The sequence below is a fragment of the Pipistrellus kuhlii genome, unplaced genomic scaffold, assembly GCF_014108245.1.
Source record: "Pipistrellus kuhlii isolate mPipKuh1 unplaced genomic scaffold, mPipKuh1.p scaffold_m20_p_11, whole genome shotgun sequence".
In the NCBI taxonomy this organism is placed as follows: Eukaryota; Metazoa; Chordata; class Mammalia; order Chiroptera; family Vespertilionidae; genus Pipistrellus; species Pipistrellus kuhlii.
The window spans coordinates 21378042-21394481 of NW_023425416.1; the positions used below are offsets into that span (position 1 = coordinate 21378042).

Genomic DNA, 16440 nt, shown 5'->3' on the forward strand with positions numbered 1-16440 from the left:
GAAGAGACTACCTACTTGGTACTACATCAGATGCACCGATGCCTGTTAGGGAGGTGATCACAGAAGGGATAGGGGAGCGTTAGGCCATTTGGGAGGCGTGTGTGTGTGTGTGTGTGTGTGTGTGTGTGTGTGTGTGTGTGTATCTCTTGCCTTACACATGGTTTACTCTCTGGTAGATGAGGAAGAGAGAGAGGAGTCCTGTGTATGTGTGTGTGTGTGTGTGTGTGTGTGTGTGTGTGTGTGTGTTTGTGTGTGTGTTTCTTGCCTTACACATGGTTTCCTCTCTGGTAGATGAGGAAGAGAGAGAGGAATCCTGTGTGTGTGTGTGTGTGTGTGTGTGTGTGTGTGTGTGTGTGTTTGTGTGTGTGTTTCTTGCCTTACACATGGTTTCCTCTCTGGTAGATGAGGAGGGGAGAGAAGTACACCCTCTTCGGTGAGCCATTTGCGAGTGCAGTTGTCAAAACTGCACCCACACGTCCTACCAAAGCCAAGTGGAGAGGTTCTGTTCACCCTATCCTCCCCAAAGTAGAGATGACCCTAGGGTTTATCTCCATCACCTTAGGGGTGAGAGTGGGGGATGTTTTTCTCCCCCCAGTATCGAGGAAAGGGGGAGGTAAGCTCTTCTCCATCTCACTATAGGATGTGTGTGTATGTGTGTGCGTGGGGACAAATTATTCCTCATAGGGGGCCTGGGGAGATGACACATTTTCCCCAGTTTTGCGAAAAGAGGTGGTTGTTTTCTTTCTCATTTCAGCGTGTGTGTGTGTGTGTGTGTGTGTGTGTGTGTGTGTATGTGTTTTCGGGAAATGGCTCCTTTCTCACCTTTCACACCTCTCTTTCCTCCCAAGAGAGTGGAGATAGTTTCCTTCGCTCCCATCTCTAGTGGGGCACGGCTCTCTTCTCCCCAACCAGAAGGTGGTAGGGGCTCTTGGCTCCCCTTTTTCCTATTATTGGGGAGCAGAACTGGCTCCCACATCCTCCCCACAGAGCCACACTCAGGTGGCAGGAGGCCCGGCTCCCCTCGCCTGGCTCCCCGCAGCCTCCCCATCCGCAGACCCGCAGACCCGGGAGGCCCGCAGCTAGGAGCGGTGCGGGGTGCGTGGGCGGCGAGCCGGGGGCGGGGCCGACTCTGCGGCGCGGGGCGGGGCTACCGGTGGCCACGCCTCCTCCCTGCGCTAGTCTTCGCGCCGCCCGGACCGCCCGGCCCAGTCTGTCTGCTGGGCTCGCGCGCCGCGGACCGCGCGTCTGCACCCTCGGCCGCCGCCTCAGCCTCAGCCTCAGCCCCCTCAGCCCCCTCGGGCGCCTCAGCCCCGCCGCCGCCGCCGCCGCCTCAGGCTCGCCCTCCGCGCCTCTCGGTCCCGCGCGCCCCCCAATCCCTCCAGCCAGATGATGAACTTCCTGCGGCGCCGGCTGTCGGACAGCAGCTTCATCGCCAACCTGCCCAATGGCTACATGACCGACCTGCAGCGGCCCGAGCCCCAGCAGCCCCCTCCGCCGCCGCCCCCCGGCCCGGGCGCGGCCGCGGCCTCGGCCTCGTCCTCATCGATGCCCGCGGCCGCCGCCTCTCCCGGGCCCGAGCGGAGGCCGGCGCCGCCGCCGACCCCCGCGGCCGCCGCGCCGCCGCCCGCGCCCCCCGCGGCCGCGGCGCCGTCGATGGGCAGCAGCTTCTTCAGCTCGCTGTCCCAGGCCGTGAAGCAGACGGCCGCCTCGGCCGGCCTGGTGGACGCGCCCGCGCCCGCGCCCGCCGCCGCCCGCAAAGCCAAGCTGCTGCTGGTCGTCGACGAGCCGCACACCGACTGGTAGGTGTCTGTCCGGGGGCCCCCCCGGGCCTGCCCGGCCGCCGGGGCCGCGGGGGGAGACGGCCTCCGGGACACCGTTCAGACCTATCCAAAGGGGGGCCTGAGGGGTCCCGGAGTCGGGCGGTGGGGGTGAGGGCCCCGGGGGAAGGGGCTGTCTGTAGGGTGAGAAGGTAAATCCCGAGGTGAACGATTTCCTCAGGTGTCTCGGACCCTCGCAGACACGTAGTAGGAGCTGCTGTGAGCTGCAGGGAAGAGTCCTGAGAACCAGAGTTTGTGTTTGCGGGGCGGGCGGGCGGGCGGGGAGGACAGACGTCTCAGCCCCGGCACGGAAAAGATGAGGGGAAAATGGTTCCCTGTCACGAAGGGATGTTTAACACTCACCCCCCTCCCCTCAAAAAAAGAAAGAAAGAAAAAAAAAAAAAAGGTTCTACTTTATGAGGCAGGAGTGACTCTGGAAGGGAAATGGGTATTTTTCGGGGAGGGAGGAGAGCATGTTTGTCACCTGGCCCGTTGGGGGCTGATGTCAATATTGACACCAAGATGGAGCCAATCGCAGCTGCGGGAGCCCAGGTGTCCGTGGGCTGGCTCCCGGGCAGCGCAGCTGCAGGCCGCTCACGAATAGGGAAAATTTTGTATTTTATGCAGCAGGGAGGGGGTTTGCGGATTTTTTTTTTTTTGGGGGGGGGGTTGGTATGTGTGTGGGGAATGGAAGTGATGGTGTTTGTTTTTTTTTTTTTTTTCCTGCTAGAAAGATGGTGATCGCCACAAATCAAAAGAGATCTGCCTTAATGCAGCAGACAGGGGACTTCAAGAATTATTATTATGATTATCATCATTATTGTTAATTCTTAATGGATCTTCCAACTTAGAATGGGGAGGCGGGGTGGTGGTGGTAGGGGGTGGGGGAAATGTTACCTCTTGTGGATAAAAGAATGAGATCCATTTGAGAACCATCAATGAAAAGCAGTTCTATTTTAGGTGTCAGGAGGTTGACCTAGGGATAAGGGTTGGGGTCGGAGGTGAAGGTGGAATTGACTGGGGAAAGGCTTGAAGAAACGAAGACCACAGAAATCTGGGTTGCTTTTTTTGGGATAGGGAAAGGGCTGTGTTTGTTTGTTTGCTTGTTTGTTGTTTGTTTGTTTTTCTTTCTCACAGGAGTTGAGGTTGGAGACTGGACCTGAGTGTTGCCTCCCCAGAGGGAGGCACAGAGGGAACGCAGAGCTGTTTATCTCCATCTTCTCTTTTGGCTGCTTCACGGCTTTTATTTCTCTATCCCTTTCTCACTGGGTGACCCAGAGGGAAGGAGGGAGGGAGCAAAAAGGTGGGTGTGGGTGGAAATGAGATGTAGATGTTGAGATGCCCTCCTGCTGGCCCCTCGTAGGACCATTCTGAATAGCCATTTAGGTGACTTGTGTCATTGGCCTTTGGTGGAGTAGAGAATCTGAAGGGACCGTTGTTAGGAAATGGCAAAGGCACAAGCAAGAGTGGAATGGGGAAAGTATAGGAGTATAAATGATGATAGCCTCCTAGGAGAATTACTCTAACTCAGTTTAAATCAACAAGTAGTTATTAGTGAGGAGGGAAGGTAATAAACTTTACTGGGCATCCATTATATGCCAAACCCTGTGCTAGGTGCTCTAATACATATCTCACCGAGGCTTGGCAAAACTAAGCAGTGTGTTTGCAGTCATATAGCCAGCAAGTGATAGAACCAGAATTTGAATTTAGGCCCATTTGACTCCATGGTTGCCACTGCACTGCTTCACAATTGTGCTCCATTGTTATTATATTATTAGCAATATTAATAATAGGCTCCTTCTAGGAGTTAGGCAGGGTAGCCTATTACTAATATTGCTAATAATATAATAACAATCAAGTTTAGGAGACAAAGGATGCATGAAGCAGTTAACAAAAAGGAATCTAGAATTATTAAGACATTCAGTGAATGGAGTTATTGGAGAAAGTGTCGCAAAAGAGGAGTTTTAAAGAAAAGCCAGGGAAAGGAGAGGAGAAATGGGAATGACATTGGTGCTTCATTTTTCTATGCAAGAATCTGATCCTTCTGCACCTTATCGAATCTAAAGCATTTGTTTGGGATCTAATTTACCAGTTAGGCACCTGTAGGTAGAAAGGTACTCATCTGTATGAGTATGATGAGGCTTCTGTGCATTTGTGTTTATTTCTAACAGTGTCACGTGGCTTGAAATTGGAAACTTTCCTTGGATATGATTATTCTTTAGAAAGATTGCCTGGCATCAACCAGATAAATTGCCTTGTCCTGAAGACCAGACTTCTGAGGGAAATAATGGAAGCCACTTTCCTATGGGCTGACTCCCAACTGTTTACTGATTTTCTCTGAAGTAATAACATTGATTTATTAAAACTCATAAAACCAGTTTAAGTCTGGGGCTTGACAGCAGTTCTCTGCTTGTGTGTCTGTGCTTAATAGCAACCCTCAGAATTGCTGTTTGTCTTCTAACATGTCTAAATTAAAAAACGCACAAACATCTTGGTTAAATACCAATGAACGGTTTTATCGAAAAGTCTTTGACTTAAGGAGCAGGTGCCTGCTTATGACAAGCACAGTGACGTAAAGGCACTTTTTGCTCTAAAAGTAATTTTAGTAAATTACTCTCACAGTTTAAATTCCTTGTAGATAGTATGCAGTGAGCAGGTGTCATTATATGCCCAATATTATTTTCCTGGTGATGAATAGGAAGTCAAAGTGGAGCTCTCAGTAGAATTTAATCATATTGGTCCCATCTGAATATAGAATGCTAAAATAAAGAGGGTTTTAAGAAGAATTTAAATAATTAGAGATTTAAAAGAAAGGGTTAAAGTAGACAGTCTCTTAGAGCAGCCTTAATGCACAGCAGATTTCTTTGAATTTCTGTCAGTGTAATTGTGAGCAGTGGAATTTAGAGACCTTACCACTGACCAAGTTGATGGGGAAATTGGAGGTGTTTCTCTTTTTCTCTATTTTTTGCTTGAAATATGTTTTTATTGATTGCCTGAGCTCTTAGATTAATTGTACACTAAAGGATTATTGCAAAATGTATCTGTTTCACTAAAAATGAAATAAAACTCATTATGTTCCTTATTAGTAATTATTATTATATTTTAATATATTTTTATTGATTTCAGAGAGGAAGGGAGAGGGAGAGATAGAAACATCAGTGGTGTGAGAGAATCATTGATCGGCTGCCTCCTCTATGCCCCTTATTGGGGATTGGCCTGAAACCCGGCATGTACCCTGACTGGGAATCCAACCATGACGTCCTAGTTCATAGTTTGAAGCTCAACCACTGAGCTATGCTGGCAGGACAATAATAATTATTATTAGTGGTTGATATATATTTAAACCACTAATTGTATGTGTGCATGTGGGAATGTGTGTCTTTTTTCAGGATATGTGTTAGTGTATACTATGTCAGGAATATATATATATATATATATATATATATATATATATATATATATATATATATATATATATATATATAATGTGTGTGTGTGTGTGTGTGTGTGTGTGTGTGTGTTTTATCCTGAATATGTATCTTCTTTTAAGGCTCATATATAAATTTGAAGTACAGTTAAGACTGCATTTTAATAAATGATCTTGTGCTTAAACAAGGAATAGATATCCATTTGTATATGTTGGTGGTTGTTTTTCTTTCTGTGTTTTACACTTTTACTGGTGAAGAGGTAAGTTTTACGTCAGATTCTCTCCTGCCCCTCTTCTAGTGATTCCAGTCCCAGTGATCAAGTGAGTTTATTCCTCCTGGGAAGTCTCAGTGTTTGCTTTGAAAATCAGTACAACACAGGCATTCTAAAACTTACCTAGATTAACTAGAGACTGCAGATAGACAAATCCACAGATGTTCGTTGAGCACCTTCTCTGTAAAGGGTATATGTGCTAAGAAAAAATGAGACATTGTATCTGTTTTCTAAGATCTTTCTGACCATTTGGGTACATAAATGAGTATATATTTTTTTAAAGTTACTAAAAACTACCCCTTGTGCCCTAACTGCTTTGGCTCAGTAGATAGAGCGTCAGCCTGTGGACTGAAGAGTCCTGGGTTCGATTCCAGTCAAGGGCACATGCCCAGGTTTCTGGCTCGATCCCCAGTGTGGGGCATGCAGGTGGCAGATTCTCTCTCATCTCTGATGTTTCTATCTCTCTCTCCCTCTCCCTTCCTCTCGGAAACCAATAAAAAATATAAAAACAAACAAAAACAACTACCCCTTGTATCCATAATTCATAGTATGGTTCTTGAATCAACAGCATTGGCAGCAACCAGGAGCTTTTTGAACTACAGATGATCATGTCTCACCTAGGCCTACTGAATAATAATTTGTATTTAAATAAGATCTTCAGATGATTCACATGCATATTAAAGGTGCATTGAACTAAAGTGTATGTGGTTAGTGCTAAAGGTGTGGCAGCAACACTGCTATCATTTATTGAACAATTACTATATTCCAGATGTTTTACCATATCCCAGATGTTACAAATAACATTTAATCTCTATCACAGCAATGTATTACTATAGAAATTTAAAGGAGTGAGAGATAAATATGTCTAGAGTGGGAAGAAATGTTTAATGAAAGCAGTATGATTTGAAAAGAGCCTTAAAGAATTTGAATCAAAAGAGATAGGAGTGGTTCAGTCCAAACAGTGGGTATTAAAGGAAAGTACAGTGGCAGAAAAGAAGGGAAACAACAAAGAAACTAGATTGATGGATTAGCTAGGCAGCAGCTGTTTCTATTTTTTTTTTTTTAACTTTATTGATTTCAGAGAGGAAGGGAAAGGGAGAGAGAGATAGAAACATCAATGATCAGAATCATTGATTAGCTGCCTCCTGCTTCCCCATATTGGGGATCAAGCCCATAACCTGGGCACATGCCCTGACTTGGAATCAAACTGTGACCTCCTGGTTCATAGGTTGACACTCAACCATTGAGCCATACTGGCAGAGCAGCAGCTGTTTCTATTCAGACCTTTGGCATTACATTAAGAATAGGGGAAATTAATGTTCTGGCCAGTTGTGTTCAGTGATAAGAGTGTCAGCCTGTAGATCAAAGAGTTGCAAGTTCAATTCCCTGTCAAGGACACATACCTGGGATGCAGGTTCAATCCTTGGCCCCAGTCGAGGGTCCATGTTGGAGGCAACCAATCGATGTTTTTTCCTCTCTCTCTCTGTTCCTCCCTCCCTTCCACTCTCTCTAAAAATCAATGGAAAAAATACCCTCAGGTGAGGATTAACACAAAAGGGGGGAGGGAGGGGAGAATAGGGGAATTTAAAGTACAGGGGTCTGGACATTTGCTTGTGAGTGGCTCTAGAAAAATATTTTAATTGAAATTTGGGGGAAAGCTCAAGTGAAGTTTGAGGCTTCTCTCTGCTAAATATTTTATTTATGTGTTCTGTTTCTGATTAATACAAACATAGTAATTCCATAGAATTTTATTGTTCACAGTAGCATTATTAGAGCTGGAAGATCATCTGGATTACTTTATAAATGGGGGAAATATTTATCTAAAGAAGGAAAGTGACTTGTTCAAGGTTACTCAACTAGTTAATGACAGAACCAGAACTAGAATCTAGAACTTCAGTTTCTATACTAAGCTTTTTTTCCTTCTTTACCATGTTATAATACCCCTCTATTTTACTCTTTCTACCTTATTGATTTTTCTCTTTCTCTTTCTCTGAAGGACTTATAGGGACTTTTGATCTTATTATAGCATTTGAACTCAAAGGAATCTGAATCACCATCTAGCTCAGAAAATGGAATGATTTGCCCAAAGCCAAATAAGTTAGTGAGAGAATGGAAACTAAAACTCATATCTTCTGACTCCAACTCAAGTTTCTTTCTACTTTTAAGTCACTCTGAGTAGATCTCTCAAATTTAATCCTTTTTCTCCTTAAAAATACTGTTTGTGTCTGTTACTTTTAAGGATTTGTTGTGGAATTGCTGGTAAATGCTTAAAAAGAACCACATGAGCATATCACATTGTATCTATAACAGCAATTTCATGTTTTATTTGTGTTATTGATGTTTCAGCAAAGGTCATAAAATGGTTGAAGAAGAATCTTAGAGAGTTAGTCATCAAAATCTAACAATATTCTTAAGTTAATGGGATTGTGCTACAATGATGACCTTCCTTTCAGGGGCCAATTTTTGGTATCCCTGTCTACCTAAGATTGCTTATTGTCTTTTTGTGTCCAAGTTCAGATTTGGAATGCTCTTATTCTACTTCTTACTTCAGCACTCATTTCTTTTGTTCCATTTTCAGAGGATGAAGATAATGAATATTGTTTTAAAAAGACCTACCCCCTCCTGCCTTCTCCACGATCTTATTCAAAAATTTATCCCTTTCTCCTTCGTTTATGATCTCATTTTCTACTGGTTGGTTCTATGAGTTGCTCCATCATTGTAAATAAAGAAATAAGCAAAAACTTCCTCTCACCTTCTTAATAATTCTTGCAAATGAGAAAGAAAAGTCTTAGTCTTGCCCAGCAGGTGTGGTTCAGTGGTTGAGCATGGACCCATGAACCATGGTTTGCAGGCTCGATCCCCGATGTGGAGTGTTCAGGGGATAGCCAATTGATGATTCTCTTTCATTATTGATGTTTATATCTCTCTAGCCCTCTCCCTTTTTCTCTGAAATCAATAAAAATATATTTTAAAAACTCTTAGTCTTGTCTTCCTTCTCTCTCTTTCTCCGCCATCGAGGTACGTGCATTCACTTCTCCTTCACACATGTCTTCCCACAAGACTTTCAGGATCAAGAGGTTCCTGGCCAAAAGCAGAATCGGCTCATTCCCCAAAGGATTTGGATGAAAACTGGTGATAAAATCAGGTACAACTCAAAGAGGAGACATTGGAGAAGAACCAAACTGGGCCTATGAGGAATCACACATGAGAGATGACTCATATTTATGCTATATCCTGGTTGCCTACACCTTTAAATGATTGAAAAGAAAGACCACTACTATCTGGACAGTTGAGGCATTTTATTTTATTTTTTAAATATATTTTATTGATTTTTTACAGAGAGGAAGAGAGAGGGATAGAGAGTTAGAAACAATGATGAGAGAATCATCGATCAGCTGCCTCTTGCACACCCCCTACTGGGGATGTGCCCACAACCAAGGTACATGCCCTTGACCGGAATCGAACCCAGGACCCTTCAGTCCGCAGGCCGACGCTCTATCCACTGAGCCAAACCGGTTTTGGCTAGTTGAGGCATTTTAATTGGAAAATTATTGTACTCATGATTTTGCTCTGCTGATTTTTTTTCTGCAGTAGTAGGTTGGTTCAGTAATAAATTTGTGAGACCTTTTAAAAGAAAATCTTAGTCTTGTCTCTACTTCCTTATCCCGTATTTGCCTCCTGCATTGAACTTGGGCTTCAATCTTCTCCGTAATACTGAAATTCTTCTTGCTGGGTTTCCTAATTGCTACATCCAAAGGAAGGTGTCAGTCCGTCATGATGAGTTTGACGCTGTTTATCTTCCATTGGAAGTCCTTGGCTTTTGCATTCTTTGTTCTCTTCATACCTGTTCTTTTAATGTTCCTTCTCATTCTTCTCCTTTGCCTCATTAAATGTAGGTGTTCCTCAGGATTCCATCTTCTGCTGCCCACTTCTTTTTTCTCCCTGTCTATCTAGTCTAAAAATGTGAATTACTTCCTAAATGTAATCAGTTCCCAAATCTTTACCTTTAGCCCAGAACTTTGTTCTGATCTTCAGACATGTTCATTGCCTGATGGACATCTCCATCTGGATAGTTAAAGGTAACTTAAGGTCATTTGTTCCAGTATTGAATTCCTTATCTTCCCTTCCTATTCTGGTTTTTCTTATATTCTTTATCTTAACTGGGGATAGCAGTGGTCATCTATTTCAATTTCTAATTAACTTTCACCTAGAAATTCTGCAGGTCTCATCATAATTTCCATTTAATAGCTTGAATGAACTATTTAAAATGCAAATTTGACCTTTTTATTCCTTTGCTTAAAGCAGTTGTTGGCAAACTCATTAGTCAACAGAGCCAAATATCAACTGTACAATGATTGAAATTTCTTTTGAGCTGAAAACCGACTTCTGCGCATGGGTCACGAAGTTTCAATCATATTATACGTGTGCGAACATAGTATTTTGTGAAAGAATCACACTCAAGGGGCCAAAGAGCCGCTTGTGGCTTGTGAGCTGCAGTTTGCCGACCACTGGCTTAAAGCTTTTTAATGTCTTTCTGTGTCCTTAAGGTAAAGTTAATGGCTCTCCTGTGATCTGAATCTTGATTACTTCTCCAACTCCTTCCAATCATTTCCATCTCTGAACTTCAATTTTCAGCAATACTGAACTATTTGCAGTTCAATAGTAATGCAGTTCAACACATTATGGCATTTCTTCTTTTTGTCTTTGTTTATACTCCTACTGCAAATTGCCCCACCTCCTCTTTCCTTCCTTTTCTTGACTTAACTCATATTCAACTTTTGAAACTGAGCTGGATATTTTTTCTGAAATCCTGATTTTACCCTCTATTATATCGGGCACATATGCCCTTTCTGAGTGAGGCCTTTTTCAGTTTAGTAGGTATTTTTCTCACAGGACTCAACACAGTAATCTCTGTTTATGTGATAGTGACTTCTTTGAGAACAGGCTTAGTGTTTTATTTTTTTGTTTTGTTATTATTATTATTATTATTTTTGTGTGTGTGTTCTTAGCATTCAGGAGAGCTGTCTGACACATAATTTTGAGGTCAGTAACTCTTTGCCAAATTGAGTTGAGGAGAGGGATCCAGAGAATGAGAAAAGGGATAGAAGGAAAGTGGACAGAGTATTTTATGATTAGAGGTATATGTTACTCTGTTGGAAGTCATGCTTATTCACTACAAATAAAATATGCTTTGGTATACTTTGCTTTTATGATACTTTAACTCTATGAAATACAAATCAACTTACTTACTAGTTTTCACCAGCTCAAATAATAAATCTTTTGAGATTTAGCTCTGAATGAAAGCCATAGAGCCATAATACTGTAAAGTATTATCTGGTCCACGGCAGCTTTGAGCAGAGCAAAGAAAATGGAATAAAACTGAGGACTGAGTTTCTCTTCCCTAACCTATATTGATGCTTGGCTCTCAAGGAGCCCATTTTTTCTGATGTTAATCTTGCTTTCTTATCATATCCAGAGAACTTTTCTATCAATGCAGAACTTTAATCTTGGGCCACTCAAGCTTCTTGTTTCTTTCTCTTTGTGGAAAAAAAAAAATTCCTTTAGGTTATCCAAAGGAATATAGTTGTTTTTTTGTTTTTTGTTTTTTTAGAATTAAAACAGCACTGTGAGTGAAAAATGTTCACAGTAATTTCTTCATGATCTGACCGTGCTTACCTCTTCAGTCTTAACTTTCTTTGATTCCCTATTCACTTTGATATAATAAACAACTTAGATTTAATTGACTGTGCCACGACCCTACATCTTTATTTATGCTACTTCTGCTACCTGAAGCCTTTTTTTCTCCTGTGTGTCATTGCCTGGACAATACTGGGTGATCTTTAAGGCTTAATTCAGTTGTCATCTCTTCTAGAGTCAGAATTAGACTTAATCCTTTCTTAAATTCTTTCAATTTGTGCTAGAAACCATAGTAAACTTGTTTATCTTTCATAAGAATTAACTCATTGTAGTATAGTCAGGTTTTATTTATGTGTCTTCTCATTTCCCCACTTTCAAATAAGATGATCTCAAGGATATTGACTATGACTATGACTATAACTTTAATTTTAGTATCCCCAACATTTGGCATGACAAATAAGGTTTTGAATAATTATTTGTTGGACCAATCAATGACTTGGGGAAAAAAATTTATGAAAATGTGAATGATGAGTAAAGCAATTCTTCAACCCGGTGTAAATATAAACAAACAATAGCTGCATTAACTGAAGTGACTAGTCCGTAGAACTGGTATAAATACCTTTTCTATAAACTATAGTACTAAAGTACAATAAAAGTATTAATTATTGGTAATAGGTTAGAATGTTCCATACCCTCCCTTACTGAAGCTGAAGATGCACCTGCTCTACCTCTCTTTAATTCACCATTTCCTGATGTGCATAAGTACCCCATGCTTACTTACTCTTTCCTTCTGGAGAGCAGCTGTTACATTCTTTCCTTTGCTCTCTTAGTCTAGGCACTAGACACATGTTTGACCTTGGGCAATTTCTTGTTTTCTCTTAATTTCAGTTTCTTTATAAAAAGAAGGTGAAATATCTCAAAGGGTTCCTATGAGAATCAATTGAAATAAATGTCTAACCTGGTGACTGGCACATGAGAAATGTTTAATAAATGTTCCATGACGACAAGCAGATTTTCATAGCAGCTTTAAGACAAGTTTATTATAAGAATATTTATAGGAACTTCAATTAAAATAATTAGTAAACAGGTCTCCATGACTCTAAAAATAGCACAAACCTAGATGAATGTTTCTTAATTTTGTATGGGGTAGTTTGTTGCTCATAGTTCAGAAAACACTGATAGCTAGTGTGTGTGTTTTTTTTTTTAAAGATATATTTTATTGATTTTTTTTACAGAGAGGAAGGGAGAAGGATAGAGAGTTAGAAGCATCAATCAGCTGCTCCTGGGGATGTGTCCAAAACCAAGGTACATGCCCATGACTGGAATCAAACCTGGGATCTTTCAGTCCACAGGCCGGCGCTCTATCCACTGAGCAATAACTAGTGTTTTGAAACCGTCTCTGAGGAAGATGTTTTGCAATAGCTTATTTGTAGAATCTCGATTCTTTGAGCACTATCACATCCATTGTTTTATTTAATCCTCCACACAGTAGTATTTGTGGAGCAGTAATTAATGTTATTCTCATTTTACATATGAAAGAATTAAGATCTGGGAGGGTACGAAGATCTGACTCTTACCACCCTCACAAAGGTAGAGGGTGGTAAGAGTCAGAACTAGAATTTAGTTAGGTCTTTACTTTGGAGCTTGTATATTTTTCTATGGCTTTCTAGATGTAGCTGCAAGTGCTATAGGACTACGTGGTTAGCTAATCTAGTTGGAAACTTATATTAAGTGGGCAAGAATACCAGTTCTTCCAGGCATTTAACAAACTTCTTTCTTTTCCAAAGGTATTTAGCTTAATGAGCTCCTTTTAGTGCTACTTTGTGTCAGAAACTGCTGACACAAAAAGTCAGGGAATAGTGCCATGAAAGGTGATGACAGGAAGGTTGGTTGGGACTGGAGTTTATCTTATCTGGAGAGAATGAATGGAGCTAAAAGACCTCTCAAGAAGCATCATGATGCTCTGGAAAGCAAATAAGATTTGGAGTCAGATGATCTGGATTTAATTCAGTCCATAGCAAGTGGCTATTTTTCTCTAAATCTTAATTTCCTCATCCTTAAAATTGGAGAAATAATACCTGCCCAACTTTCTTCATAGGATTGTGAGGTCAGATTGCAAATCATAATACACAAGATTTATATATATGAATTCCCTACTTAATTTCCTTTTAAGTATTGACATAGGCAATTTTTCTAGTTTTTAGTAGTTTAGTATCTTCTCCCCTAAATTACTAGTTTTTAGTAATTTAGGGGAGAAGATAGTTTTTACCTAGTATCAGGACTGCTAATTTTAGTCAGAACTGTAGATGTGGTGAATGTGAGTCTTTTTACTTTTTGATGCCTTCTTTCATGACTGATACCTCTCATTCTGTGTCTGTGGACATATGTCCTATGACCTAGGACTAATTTCAGAGGTTAACATATTTTCTGAAACAAAATTGAGACACAAGGTCTTATTTTTTCAGTGCAAGAAATAGTCTGAGAGATTTTTACATACTGAAATGTGGGTATTTCTGTGAAATTTTGGTCATTGGATACAATGAGACTGAAAATTTGGAATTAGGAGGTTTTTGAGAGCTGTAGGCCAAATTGTAGTTGGCATCCCTATTTCTTAGATTTTAGTTTTCAGCAATCTAAATTAATTTTAGCTCAACTATGAGTTATTTTTTTAATTTTATTATTATTTTTTAAAATATATATTTTATTGATTTTTTTACAGAGAGGAAGGGAGAGAGATAGAGAGCCAGAAACGTAGATGAGAGAGAAACACCGACCAGCTGCCTCCTGCACACCCCCCACCAGGGATGTGCCCACAACCAATGTACTTGCCCCCTACCGGAATTGAACCTGGGACCCCTCAGTCTGCAGACCAACGCTCTACCACTGAGCCAAACCGGCTTCGGCCAACGATGAGTTATTAATGGTTATTGGTAATCCCTTTTCAGGTTTTTAAGTTTTCATAGGGAGTGAAAAATAGAAAAACTTCTCTAATTCTAAGTAATGAATAGTGAAATTTTAGCACTGAGATTGGGGAAAAAGGAGAATCATTCTTTATTGCCACTGCCTACATGAAAAGTCCATTCTGTTTTGTTTCTTTTTAATTCTCACCTGAGGATATTTTTATATTGATTATTATTATTATTATTATTTTTAGAGAGAGTGGAATAAAGAGGAAAAGACAGAGAGAAATATCAATGTGAGAGAAACATTTTGATAGTTGCCTCCTGAATACTCTTTGACCAGGCCGCTGGCTGAGGAGGAGCCTGAAACCCAACCAAGGTATGTGCCCTTGACTGGAATCGAACCTGGGACTCTTTGATTTGTAGGCCCATGCTCTAATCACTGAGCCAAACTGGGTAGGGCAAAAGTCTACTCTTTGAATGAATAAATTAGTTGATTTAGCAAAGTGGGATGAGACTGATTTTCCTTTAGTTTCCAGATGAAAATGCATTCAACTTCACTTTGACTCTCAAAGGAAATTGTAGCATTTGTGATTCTGTATTAAGGTCATATGTTTAAGTAAAGCTTCATAATTTATTATATATTTTAACTTGCATGTATCATCTCATTTAATTATTACCTTAATCTTGTCAATTAAGTTGGTTTAATTTCTGTTTTGATTAGGAAACAGGAAACCAAGAAAAGCAAGGCTCAGCAAGATTGTGATTTGCTTAAAGTTATAACGTAAAATAGGTAGAGCTGCATGTAAAATCTAGATTCTTCTCTTTTCACACTTTTATCCTTACTCAGTGCCCCTTTTCTCCATGCAGCTAAACATTTTTTCAAGTATACATTATCAATTATGATACTGTTGCTTAAAAGCACCAAAGATGGCTAAAAAAATTGCTTAAGCTGAAAAGAGCCTGTATGGTCTGTGACAGGTGCTGTGTAGGTTGGTTGAAAAATAACTTAAAGGTTGCCTCTTTTCCCTGTGTGTTTTTGTTAATGCTTATAATACTTTGATGACTTAGAGTCCTTTGGTGCCTCTGGTATATTTCAGACTGAATCGAAGTTGTCAAGAAAGGAGATTTTCACTCTAGAGCTCAATTCTTTATTTTCCCTTGCATCTGAAAATTTATTTCTTAGCCAGAGCTCAGGGTAGTTTCACACTTAAGTTCTTACTAAAGAGATGTTCCCTGCTGACCTATTTTCTCCCTCCCTCCCTCCCTCCCTCCCTCCCTCCCTCCCTCCCTCCCTCCCTCCCTCCCTCCCTCCCTCCCTCCCTCCCTCCTTCCCTCCCTCCTTCCCTCTCTCCCTCCTCCCTCCCTCCCTCCCTTCTTCCCTTCTTCTCTCCCTCCTTCCCTTTCTGTCTTCATATAGCCAGCCTCTCTTCCTACACCCTACACTTCCTTTACTTCCAGCTATAGTTATGTGGAAGATTCTGAGAGTCAAAAGACAATGAGTTTGGGGTTGGAAAAGAATGTGAAGCTCTTGTCCTTTCTAACTCCAGGTGTTCCTGAAAATCCTGGGATTACCCTGCTGCCGTGCCTAGTTCCCAGGACCCTGTGTTATTTCTTCAGATTGTTTAGGAGCTAAGGTTTGGGCAGAAGCCTTCTTGGAAGAAAGACTTCCTGGAGACATTTTAATGGGTTGATTTGTTTTTCCTCCACAGTTAAAGCTTAGAAACTGGCACCTAGAGGTCAACATTTTGTTAATGGTTCACATCCCCTCCTTTTCTTGAGGGGGGATTATTCATTTATTTTGAGGTTTTCTACATATTTCATTTGTTCTTTCATGAATTATTCATTAGAATTGTTCAAATTATAATCTTCAGGAGTCTTCACAAAGTATGTAGTTTAGTTGGAAAGGTAGGTAATTAAGCAAGGTGTCTTCACAAAGTATGTAGTTTAGTTGGAAAGGTAGGTAATTAATTAAGCAAGCAATGTAATAAAGTGTGATTTATTGTTATATTAACATGATTAAAGGAAGTTTTAAATAGAGCATGCTTCTCTCATAATTTTACCATAGCAATAAAGCAATTGCTTTCACATTTTTCTATATTCTCTTCCAATATTTGTCCATATGCAAACATATTTTTACATAATTGTGATTGTTATTTAGCTATAATTTCATGTTGTTTTTCCACTTCTAAATAATTTTTACATATTGTTATTATACATAGTCCTAATAATTATATTTTTTCATAGCTGTTGTACCATGATTTATTCAATTATATTTCTATTAGAGACCTTATGTTGACTTCCAATTTTGCCATTATTAACATAGTAAAACCATAGGCATTCTCAATTTTTAGGAAAGGAACGACTTGATCAAAGATTATGATGTT

At 40.7% G+C, this 16440-nt stretch overlaps 1 protein-coding gene and 1 pseudogene across 2 annotated transcripts in view; both read left to right on the forward strand.

The window, feature by feature from the left end:
- The first annotated feature begins 1159 nt into the window (after positions 1-1159).
- SYN2 (synapsin II) overlaps positions 1160-16440 on the forward strand; it is a 122345-nt gene continuing 107064 nt past the window's right edge. The window contains exon 1 of one of the 2 annotated variants that reach the window (XM_036431145.2): positions 1160-1799. In XM_036431145.2, the coding sequence (XP_036287038.1) occupies positions 1387-1799 (413 nt within the window). In that variant the 5' untranslated portion in view covers positions 1160-1386. The remainder of the gene's footprint in view (positions 1800-16440) is intronic. The other variant, XM_036431146.2, reaches the window with a different exon arrangement.
- LOC123652055 lies at positions 8547-8795 on the forward strand (annotated as a pseudogene).